Source organism: Nilaparvata lugens, chromosome 2 (genome assembly GCF_014356525.2).
Source record: "Nilaparvata lugens isolate BPH chromosome 2, ASM1435652v1, whole genome shotgun sequence".
Lineage (NCBI taxonomy): Eukaryota > Metazoa > Arthropoda > Insecta > Hemiptera > Delphacidae > Nilaparvata > Nilaparvata lugens.
Genome location: NC_052505.1, coordinates 8,776,720 through 8,789,169, shown reverse-complemented (window position 1 = coordinate 8,789,169; position 12,450 = coordinate 8,776,720). Strand labels below are relative to the sequence as shown.

Below are 12,450 nucleotides of genomic sequence, written 5' to 3'. Positions count from 1 at the left end.
ATTATATATTAAATACCTGTCAGGCAGTTTAGGTTTATTACTTGGCATTTCAAACCCTTGATTCAATCCAGGCCAGAATAGAGTCTGTTTCTCAATTAAAGGATTGGTTCCAAGGAGAGATTGGATATGATAGACTATCATTTCCAATTATGTCATTTGAGAATCATTGATAATGCATTAATTGTCTGGAACCAGGTATAATCTAGTGCCACTTGCGGGTAGGCTGAAGAGCATACCTACGACACTAATTGAGATAAAATGAGAAAAATGCTAATGCGCTATTCATTGACCAAACGTAGTGAGGTCTATGTTTCAACTCGATTGGCTTTTGTCTGTCTGTATGTAACGCGATTACGGCCGAACGCGTTGATAGAATCATATGAGATTTGGCAGGAATACTCCTTTTTCAACTGCGCGTCGATGTATACACAAGGTTTTTTAAAATTTTGCATTTTAAGGATAATAAATGAGAAGAAAAGGAATTCCTCCATACTCTGATATCACTATATAAATCATCAACTTTGAAGATAGGATTAATCAGACTATAGAATTATTCATAATCAATCCGCTGACAAGTGGATTATTCATTGCATGCATTACACAGATGTCTAGCTGTGTATATTTCTATAAGGCAGGATTTCCATATCCTTTCATATTAAGCGAGCTATTTCTGAATATATAAATTTTGATCTGTTTATTTTCATATCTGGCTAACTGGCTATTTATAAGGTCATTCATGTTCAACGGATCTCGAAAACGGCTCTAACGATTTTCACGAAATTTGGAACATAGTAGGTTTATGATATAAAATTCGATTGCACTAGGGCTAATCCCTGGGAAAACTCGCTGAAAGACATAAAAAGGATAACAATTATTCATTCTTGGAAAAACAGATGATAATTTCCTCGTCTGTCGAAACATAAGATGCGTGTGTGGGAGAGAAACAAAATAATTTCCAGCTGTGTAATCAATCAGCGAGAAATTTCATCTAGAAATTTTAATCAACTTGATCAAAATAATCTGATTTTATGAAATGACATGATAATCATTCTAAACTAGAGTATATCATAATTTACAAAGTTATTGATTATTTGACAATTTCAAGTTATTAGTGAGTGTTATTTTGTTAGTCAATTTGGTTTTAAAACAATCTAGACTAAGAACTTTTTTGTTTTCAAATGTTTGTACTGAGAAATGAACCTGGAATCAAGTTTATGGAAAATAACCTACTCTCTGGACTATTTATAGTGTATAAATCAAAATTCGAGGAAAAACAGTTTTGTGCTGTGCCTGTTAGTCCTTCACCAATCATTTTAAAGAATTGTGTTCTGTTCATCAATAGTTTTATGAATTAATAACGAGCGAAGCTCGGTGCCCCGATATTTTTTATGATGCGTGCCCATCAGTATCAATATTTTCACATTTGAAAAACGAATTTAACAGGTGACTGAAAATAAAATGAGAAATTATTAAATGAACTGAATAATGCTGAAGGAATTATAATATTCTTGAATGAAAAAATAATAATTTAAAAAAAGTTGAGAAATATCTTTATCAAATGGAAAGATTATCACGAAACTGGATAAATCATCATATGGACTACAAATTCAAGCATGAACTGAGTTTTTTAACATAAGTGAGCTTTTGATCTTGGTAATTATGAGGAAGAAGCCTATTGATTTTTAACGTTGATTAAATGTTATAACAAAATAAAACTTCTGGAGAGAAACTGAGATTGGACTACAGAGGGTGTCTCATGGTTGAATGGAAATCTGTTCACATTAAACTATGAGAAAACCTTTTTTCTGACCTTTTCAGTGACTCAACATGGACAGCCAACAGGAGATAAGATAATAATCAGAAACCAACGGAATAACACTTCATACACAGTTCACAAGAAACAGTCACAGAAATACCTGGGAGTTACAATGGACTCTTTTCTTCCATTTTTCGCTCTTTCAAGTCTCATAACTATTGAATAACGTTTCCAATTATAGAAATGAGAAAATGAAAACTAAGACTTCTATTATAAAAGCTGACCTTTTGGAAAGCCAATTTTCTGACTATTGCTGTTTAGAGTCTGGGACTTAGCTAAATCCTGAGCTCGGAAAACGGCCCTAAAAGTTCTAGTTTAAAAAAAAAATTCCAGCTTTGAAAGTTTCAAACTTCAAAAGGTTGAATCCAAATATGGAATCAGAAATCATCTCCCATTATCACTCAATAAAATACGAGAAAAAGTAACCTTGTACAGTTAACTTCACTGAATTATTTACGTTGTCGGGATTTCAATTCTGTCATACAACAATCTAATTCATTAGGTTGAAATCGTTGAATATTACCATGGATTTCCTGTTGAATCATTGACTTAAAATCTTTGCAACAATCAATAAAATCTATTACACAGTATAAATATGCAGTCAGTGAGTATAGAATGTAACATTCTATACTCACTGCATACAGTAGGCTATAAACATTGTGCTGATCTGAACAGTGAGTATAGAATGTAATTACATTATATTACTCTAACAGCTAACTGGATCTGAATTGATCTATTGTAATAATGGACATAATGAAATAATGTCTTACTATTCCAAGTAAAACGAAACTAATGTTTGTGTTTGTATAAGAGCTGCTGAGTGGATACTGCATACTGAGAAATTCATAAATGATCCAGACCAGCCTGGCGACTTCGATGCTATCGACACCGGAATCTCCTTTTATTTCTATCAATGAATGAATCTGAATTAAAACCATGTATTGTATCAACTATCCTATTATCGTATTGTAATTCGTGAAGCCTGTTTAGTAAAAGCCAGTTACATACACATCGATTTTTTACCGTCCTTATAAAATTCTATTAGATCAAACAGATGATGTTTGACAAGTTGCACTTATTCGAATTCATAAGGATGGCAAAAAACAATCGTACAAAAATCAACGTGCATGTAACTGGCTTTCGAAGACCCATACGATATTGTATTCTATGATCAAATAGAATAGTAAATATCGAAATAAGTGTTGCAGCCAGAACTTGTGTTAAGAACCGGTTTTGTCCCCGCTTTGTAAGTTAAACTAAACACACAATTCCTCCCCAGAATGTGGGTTTGAAGTGTACACACCATTTCTCCCCGCTTTGTGCAGTGGAAGTGTACACACATTTCTCCTCGGTTTGTTCAGTGAAAGTGTACACACATTTCTCCCCTTTTTGTAGGTTTAATGCGTAATTTTTTTTTCAAGTTAACAGAAAAAAAAAGTTACAACTGTATTGAACACATATTAATATACTTTCTAAAACAAAAATTAAGTCTCCAACATGTGTGTAAATGTGTGTAAATCAGCCTCCCCGCAATGTATGTTCATTTCTCACCTCCCCGTATGCTACCTTGTTCCAGTATGTGTGTGTGTGTGTGTGTGTGTGTGTGTGTGTAACATTTTTGGCGGGGCCCCAGCTTCCTCAGGGGGGAAAATTGAAAAAATCCTTTCTTAGTGGATGTCTTGAGGCTACCATAAACAAGTTGTGCAAAAATTAAAGTTTTTAGGCTCGGTAGTTTGGGCTGTGGTGTGATTTCAGTATGTTGGGACTTAGGAAGAGGATGAGGAGGAAAGAGGAGGAGGAGTAGAAGGAGGAGGAGGAGGAGTAGGAGGAGGAGGAGGAGAGGAGGAGGAGGAGGAGGAGGAGGAGGAGGAGGAGGAGGAGGAGCAGCTGAAGAAGAAGAAGATGAAGAGAAATAATAATAAGAAGAAGAAGAAGGAGAAGAAGAGAAGAAGATAGATTGAATATTGATTTAGCGATTAAAAATAAAAGCTGAGAGATGTCTTTATTGAGAAAACATAACAGCTGTTTTGAGTTTCATAGTAGCACAGACATAACTTATACTGCAATGCCTCATTGAGTTCAAACACACAGTTCTAATTCCCTACATGAAGTAGTGGATTATTCTTTTATTGACCGTGCGAAGTGAGGTCTAAGATTCAAGTCGACGGTTTGGCATTTTTCTTAATGTTTAAATGTTTAAATATTTAAATGATTTAATGTTCAAATGTTTAAATGCGTGATTGAAACGTCGATTATATGCTAATGATATGCGTGATCAATTAATCTGTCAGTTATGATTTTATCGTACACGCACATGGTAGAGTATGCTGAACTGATTATTTGGTCAATAAAAATTATAGGATGGTCTGGATTTGAGGATTGTTTGTATGGGTTATAGATTTTGAGGTGTGCATCCAGCTAAAGTTTGTCATGAGATGCATCAACTATTTGGCGGTACGAAGTTCGCCGGGCCAGCTAGTAATAAATATATTACTTCATCCCACAAGTGGAGATAGACACATTTCTACTAAAAGATATTTCAATTTAATTTTTTTTATTAATGATAAGGACCTATAATCTTAATTTTTCAATTCAAAACTTTCAATTGAATTTAAAATTAAATTTATTCGATTTAAATTTAAAATTTTTCATAGTCTTATTCAGAATTTAAGTATTTTCATAACAAAATTCTCATTAAAAATGACTACAGTAGCCTACTTTTAAAATATCTATGATAAAATTTTTAATTTATAAATTATTCAGTATTCAAATATAACTACTCAACAACTTTTAGAGAGCGCCAGAAAATTCAACCCCTAAAGCCGAGAAGGGAGACTGAAGGATGCCGGGAGCAAAGGCCTGCTGCGGCTGAACTACGAATCTAGCCGTCGGAGTTCCCTAGTCAGTGCTACGGGCTTCTACATTCAGTTGGGCGCAGTTCAACACATTGTGAGCGCAATCAGTAGATCCCGATTTCGATCTGATCATTCGCGACAAACTATAAAACCTTTCTACCAAATAGGAATCGACCATTTAGGAATCGGTCAGTTGGGAAAATCATATTTTTCGTCGCAAAAGATCGAAAATTGGAGAATCCCAAATGGTAGAATTGAAACTTGTACTTTCCCAATGGTCGAATCCCAAATGATCGAAAAGTTTTAATAGTAATCTCATTTGGCCGAAAATATCAACTGTCGCAAAAGGTCGAAAATTTGATTTTCCCATTTGACCGATTCTCAAACAGTCGAATCCCATTTGGTAGAAAAATATTTTAGTTTGTCGCAAATGATCGAATCTCATCGGCTAGATGAGATTCGACCATATGGGAAAACAAAACTCTTCTACCTAATAGGATTCGACCATTTGCGACGAACTGCTACATTTTTCTATCAAATGAGATTCGACTTTTTGAGAATCGGTCAGATGGGAAAATCAAATTCTCGACCTTTTGCGACAGCTGAGATTTTCGGCCAAATGAGATTACTATTAAAACTTTTCGATCATTTGGGATTCGACCATTTGGGAAAGTACAAGTTTCAATTCTACCATTTGGGAATCTTCAATTTTCGATCTTTTGCGACAAAATAATAATTTTGGCCAAATGGGAATCGGTCATTTGACATGCCACTAAAACTTGAACTTTCCCAAATGGTCGAATCCCAAATGATCGAAAAGTTTTAATAGTAATCTCATTTGGCCGAAAATCTCAACTGTCGCAAAAGGTCGAAAATTTGATTTTCCCATCTGACCGATTCTCATACAGTCGAATCCCATTTGATAGAAAAATGTTGTAGTTTGTCGCAATTGATCGAATCTCATCGGCTAGATGAGATTCGTCTATATGGGAAAGTATACTCTTCGACCTTTTGGGATTCGGTCAGATGGGACCCCATGCAATGACCAATTTATTACGCCAAGGAATACTGCTAAAGTTAGAACCGATTTTACTGAGACTGGAGCTATAACGGTAAATAACAGATTTGAACTTCTCTCTGAAAACGCTAAATCTGCAAGTAATAATAGGCCTACCACTTCTCATAAACTTTTGGTCAAGGCTCAAGTTCACAGACCTAGAGCGTTGCCCAAAACGTCTCATGATAAAAAACCCATTACTGAAACAACTCAAACTGATAAAAAAGGAGAATGACAATTCTAGCGGATAGCCAAGGAAAACATTTGAGTAAATACCTGCAGCATCTGTATGACAGCTTTGAAACCTTTGTTTATACTAAACCTGGCGCCAAATTAAAACATATTATCCAAGATGGCATGGATTTTGTTAAGGATTTTACCAAGGATGATGTTATTGTTATATTGGCTGGCACAAACGACTTCCATGTAGACGAACCTCATCAGTTAACTGTACTCCAAGGAATAAACACTCTTTTAAAACTTCAGCTGAGATCTAAAATCGTTGTATGCAGTGTACCGTACAGATATGACAACCTCAGCCTAAATGAAAACATACTCCACTCCAACTCTTATCTATCGAGAGTGGTGAGTGAATATGAGGGCAGTCTGCTGCTTTCCTTTTTGGACGTCAACGACTTCCTCCAGCATTCCCACTTCACAAGGCACGGTCTGCATCTCAATCGTCGCGGAAAGCTGATACTAGCCAAGAACTTTCAAGTATTTGCCATGCAGAATGCTGCGAGGATTGGTGTGGGTGACATTGATCTATCGGCGACTACTGGTGGCGGGGCTACAATGGTTGAGCTGCGGATCCCTCATTTGCCTGAACCTCCTGCTATTCACTATCTGGGTTCCTACCCTATCACACCCAATCTACCCAGCTCTCCTGCAGATCTCTTGAATCAGATCCCTAATGGCACTGTCCTTTCAGAGAAATCTTACTTGTCTTCCCATCAATCCTTAGATTTTTTAGACAGTTCTCTATCCCTTTTTTTAAACAAAACACTGTGAATGATAATAGAAATTTAGATATACACCCTTTGCTCGGATTTTTGTTCCTCAATATTCAGGGATTGAACAGAAAATCATTACATTTAGATGGCTACATTTCAAGTTTTAATAGTGGCGCAGAGGCTTCTATCTTATTTTTGTGCCTAACAGAACATTGGCTATGTCACGATGAATTGATCTATTCTCACCCCAATAATTTTTATTGTGCTGCCAACTTCTGCAGAACAAATCACATTAGGGGAGGGACTGCTATTTTTGTAGCTAATGACATTGAAACTAGAGCCCTGGATATAAGTGATTTAACCTCAGAATTTATATTTGAGGCTTCAGCTGTAATAGTAGACAAATTTAAAATTATTGTAGTCTGCATGTATCACTCTCCGGGATATAACCCATATGAATTCTTGAGTGCTCTTGAGAATCTCCTTAGCCACTTATCTAAATGGGAAAATTACACTGTAATAGCGGGGGGTGATCTCAATGCTGATTTCGATGTTTTAACCTCAAAGAGAACTGTCTTAGAGTTCCTCAATTTACTTAGAGAATTCAACTGTTATTGTCTGAACTCACAGCCTACCAGAGGTGATAGCTGTCTCGATAATGTTTTTGTTAATTGTCATACTGATCGTACAGAGAGTAGGGAAGTAAAGGACTTTCCGTTCACAGACCATGATGGTTTAGTTGTAAGATTGGTAAAACCTAAGATATCTAATATAACTCTGATAAGTGAGCCGAATAATCTGACTAGAAGTAGTTTTAAACATGTTTTCCCAGAGAGAAGCTTTCCAGGACTTATTGAAAAGTTGAGATTTACTGATTGGAGTATGTTATCACATCATCACTTTCGTGATGCAATGGCAATGTTCAGTTTCTTTTTATGATCTTGACCAATATAATACATGCTTTCTTGGTTCTTAAGCCTTGCAGAATCATAAACAAAGTAAAAAAGAAAAATTGGTATACTCAGGATTTAGCCAAGGAAAAGGATAGGACAATTTCACTTCATTTATTACATAAAAGCACAGGCAGTGTCGAAATTAAGAACCAGTTGACTGCATTGAAAAAAGTCTATATCAGAGAGGTAACTAACTTAATGCCAAAGTTACTTATAATAGTAAACTTATAGAATCTAGCAATAATAAATGTAAGACTGCATGGGCTCTCATAAAAAAAAGTTGTAATATATCAAAAGGCGTTGAGCCACTGATATCCCCAAATTCATTCAACAGTTACTGTGTTGAGTCCGTTGATAGGATTAAAAGAGAGATTGTCAAACCTGATATATCAGTAAAAGATTGTATAAATAAAGTTAATGTTAGGCTAAATAGGTGTTTCGAGTGGAGACCTGTCACAATAATTGATGTTTTAAAGGCAGCAAAACAGTTGAATAACTCTTACAGCTATGATTATTATAACATGTCGAACAATTTTTTGAAAAAAATAATACCTCACATTGTGCAACCACTGACCGCATGCATAAACAGAATATTGCAAGAGGGGAAATTCCCTGAGGAACTTAAAATATCAAAGGTGTGCCCTATTTTCAAAAAGGGGTCTAAAGATAAACCAGAGAGCTATCGTCCTGTGTCATTGGTGCCTGTTCTTTCTAAACTTATTGAAATAATAATATGTGAGCAAGTTGTTGTATTTTTGAAGGAAAATAACTTATTATCAGGAGTTCAATTCGGCTTTAGAAAAGGCAAAGCAACTGTTGATGCGGTTGAGGGTTTGGTCCATGATATTTTGCAGGCATTTGAAAATAGGTCTTATGCACAGGTTACATTCTGTGACTTAAGCAAAGCATTTGACTGCGTCGACCATGGTGACTTGATAGAGAAACTTCATTATTACGGTTTTCGGGGAGTTTCTCTAACACTATTTGAGTCTTACCTGAAGAATAGAAAGCAGACCGTCTGCGTCAATGGAGAGTGGTCTGATGTAATTTTCCTGAAGTATGGCATACCTCAAGGATCCGTCCTGGGTCCTCTATTATTCCTTATAAGTATCAATGATTTGCCTCACAAAGTTTTGAGCAGAGCAGTATTATATGCGGATGATACTACCTTTTTGAATGTCTCTAATGATATGGCTAAGCTCTCAAATGTTGTTAATAACTCATTTGATGAAGCAGGAGCCTGGTTCAGAGCAAATGGATATCTTTTAAATGCTAATAAGACTGAAAATGTCATATTTAGTCTGAGACCATATGATAATGAATATACTCAGCAGGATATTGTAAATAATGTTAAATTTTTAGGGGTACACATTGATCATCAACTGACCTGGGGAAAACACATTGATTATTTAAAAGCTGGGCTTTCAAGAGTCATCTATCTCATTGGACGTCTGAAGCAATGTGTGACTCCACATAGTGTGAGAATGGCTTACTTTGCGTTTTTTCAGTCCCTTATTAAATACTGTCTTCTTGTATGGGGCAATTCTCCGAGGGTTGCAGAGATATTGAGGTTGCAAAAGAAAGTTGTTAGAATTATCAATGCTTCAGGTCCCTTGGATCACTGTAAGCCTATATTTATAAAATTAAATATTAAGACTGTCATCAATCTTTATATCTTTGAACTTTCTGCTTACTCTTTGAAGAAATTACCAGAAACAACTCTTAATGAACATGTCCACTCACACAGCACACGTAATAGGGGTAGAATGAATTTCCAATATTGCAGATTAAGTAAATCTCTTAATAGTCACTGTATAATGTGCAAAAAGGTTTACAATAGTTTGTTGGGGTCCATTAACAAATATGATAGTATGACTTTTCTCAATAAATTGGATATTTGGCTGAGTGAAAATCCTTTCTATGACATTGAGGAATTCTTTGAGCATCCACATATAATTATTTAGTGTTAAGTATTAGAAGTGCTGAAGTGTTGTTTCAATCGATTCTGTTATTCAATTCCAAAATTTATTGTCTGTCCTGGTGTTATTTTTATAGTTTATTTATTTTTAATGTTTAAATTCTATATATATTATGTTTTTATTCACCTCGGCTTTAGACTAAGGACTATGCTCCGTTTTCATGACTTTGTCAATACATGTATAATTGTGAACGACAATAAAAACATTTGATTTTTAAAATCCACAAATTCCATTTCAACTGAAGCCTGATCTCCACCAAAATGTTTTACAGCACAAGTTGCAAAATCTTCTGCATGGATCTCTACAGAAGAGAGTTGATGAATTTTACCATATTTGATATGCTTTTAAAATCTTGAAATCGTTGATCGATCTAATCTCAAGTCTGAAAGAATTGTAACATATTCTTGGTTAATACTACGGTGTTGTGGAGAATTTTTCTCGTCATTGACTTTCTGCAGACTGGGAAAGTGTTTATATTCAAACTGGACGACATTCTTTTGCACGAGCATTTCTGTGAGATACCAAAACCTACCCCACGAGCTACCAGTAGCTCGCGATCGACTGTTTGGCGACCACTGGTTTAGATCATACGTCTGTGACCGGCGTCAAAAAGTCAAAGTTGAAGAACATCTCAGTTTAGAGGAAACGATGATGTTTGGGATTTCCCAAGGAACAGTTCTTGGGCCAATTCTGTATTTGGCATATGCAAATGAGCTATGTTCAATTAAGATAAGAGGAAGAGTAATAGCTTTTGCTGATGATACGTGTATACTATTTGAAGGAAACACCTGGGAGGAAGTTTTTAATCTGGCACAGGAAGAATTGATGAAAGTCGATAAATGGTTAAGAGAAAATTGGCTTACAGTAAATGCAACAAAAACGAAATTTTTAGCCTTTTCTCTGACAGAACGGACGAGACCACAGGATTCTTCAATAATCCTGCATCACTGTGTAAGCACCAACAACCCGTGTGATTGCCCTTCAATTCAACAAGTCAATGAAATAAAATATTTAGGAACAATAGTGGACAACAAATTCAAATGGGACAAGCACATTAATCTATCAATTACCCGGATCCTCTACAAATTCTATCAACTCCGTAAAATCCTCAACTATGAGACATTAAAACTGTTTATTTTTCTTTAGTGCAATCAATTTTAAGATACGTCATAATTATCTGGGGAGCTACGAATTTTATACATGTTGAACCTCTCTATAAACTTCAAAAACGAATACAGTACTAAAAATAATAGGCTTAAAGGAGAATCAATTCCCCATTCTTTTCAAGGACAGTAAAGTACTGAGTGTAAGACAACTCTACATCCAACTATACATGTTGAACCTCTCTATAAACTTCAAAAACGAATACAGTACTAAAAATAATAGGCTTAAAGGAGAATCAATTCCCCATTCTTTTCAAGGACAGTAAAGTACTGAGTGTAAGACAACTCTACATCCAGGCTATCATCACGCTAATGAGGAGAAACAACGAACACATAAGACTGGCAGATCATAACCATCAAACAAGGCAGAGAAACACGCATTCAATAGTACGGTACCAAGGATGAACACTACATTTGGGCAAAGAAACTACAAATATTTGGGACCAAAAATTTACAATTCAATACCAAGTTACATTAGGGCAGAATTCAATAGACACAGGTTCAAGAAAAGTTTATTTTCCTGGTTGGTTGATATTGGGGTGGAAAATTGTGAAAATTTAGTTAGACTGTAAATATTGAAACTATTTATTCTTCATTCTTCTCTTTACTGTTTTTCATTTTTCTAAAATAACCTTTCTTATTATTATCCTTAGTAGAATATTAATATTTATCTACTAATTCCATAATTTTGTTTGTATTATAAATTTTTACTAATTTTATTATAAAAAACTTTAATCCTATATCAGTGAATGAAGTTTGTAAATAGTAATTATAACACGCAATAAGCAACTAATTACTTATATCCCAACACATATAATTTATAGTGGGGTGTATATTTATTCATTGAAGTTATCATTTATTCATTGTTGAAACACCGCTGATTTATGTAGTTACATTACAATACTATATTATCAATATTCTAATGTTCCATTCAATCTTCATTGTAATTAAAAAGTTTTCATAATATGTGAAATTTGTTGCATGATTATAGCTGTTGTAGCCTACTGTAATTTATTGTAGATTCGTGTATAGACCGGAATGTATTGTGACTTACTTGAATAAATAAATTTTGAAAGGATCCTGATTATAAATCAATGGCAATGATTGGCCTACATTTCCATAAATTACGCTTCTCCAAGCTTAAGGATAGACCAGAAAATATGCAAATCTCTAGTTGTGACTGCCAGAGGAATTTTCAAGTTGGTAGTTTCTCATTTCTCAACTATAATTATAGTGATGTAGGCTAAGGTACCAAGTACCGTACTCACCAATTTCAAACATTGCTGCTTATAATTAATTTCCTTTCTTGCTTCTGCAATTTTTTTAGTTCTTTCTAAAATGAATTTATCCAAATCTGACGAATTCAGCATCTTTGAACGTAGGCTATTTCCAATGTTTCACTAGGCTTATCCTATCACATAAAATTACAATCGTCTATGATCTGAAATTACATTCGTTTCTACATGCTATTAATTGATAATCTTCTCAAAAACATTAGGTACCTAAACTAAAGTCAACTTCAAAGATTCATAAAAATTTCAACGGCTTCAGTGATTCTTGTCCATGGATTGGAAACCAGTTTAAACCTAATCAGTCACTCGTCACTCTTGTCAGTACACACCACAGAATACATTCAGAAAGGGAAGGTCTATCTCGACTATGTATTTTACAGGG

At 34.9% G+C, this 12,450-nt stretch overlaps 1 protein-coding gene across 2 annotated transcripts in view; it reads right to left on the bottom strand.

The window, feature by feature from the left end:
• The window catches only part of LOC111058067, a 109,875-nt gene extending 97,489 nt beyond the window's left edge, over window positions 1-12,386 (bottom strand). Inside the window, exon 1 of one of the 2 annotated variants that reach the window (XM_039420483.1) lies at window positions 12,045-12,386. In XM_039420483.1, the coding sequence (XP_039276417.1) occupies window positions 12,045-12,146 (102 nt within the window). In that variant the 5' untranslated portion in view covers window positions 12,147-12,386. The remainder of the gene's footprint in view (window positions 1-12,044) is intronic. The other variant, XM_039420482.1, reaches the window with a different exon arrangement.
• Window positions 12,387-12,450: the final 64 nt, after the last annotated feature.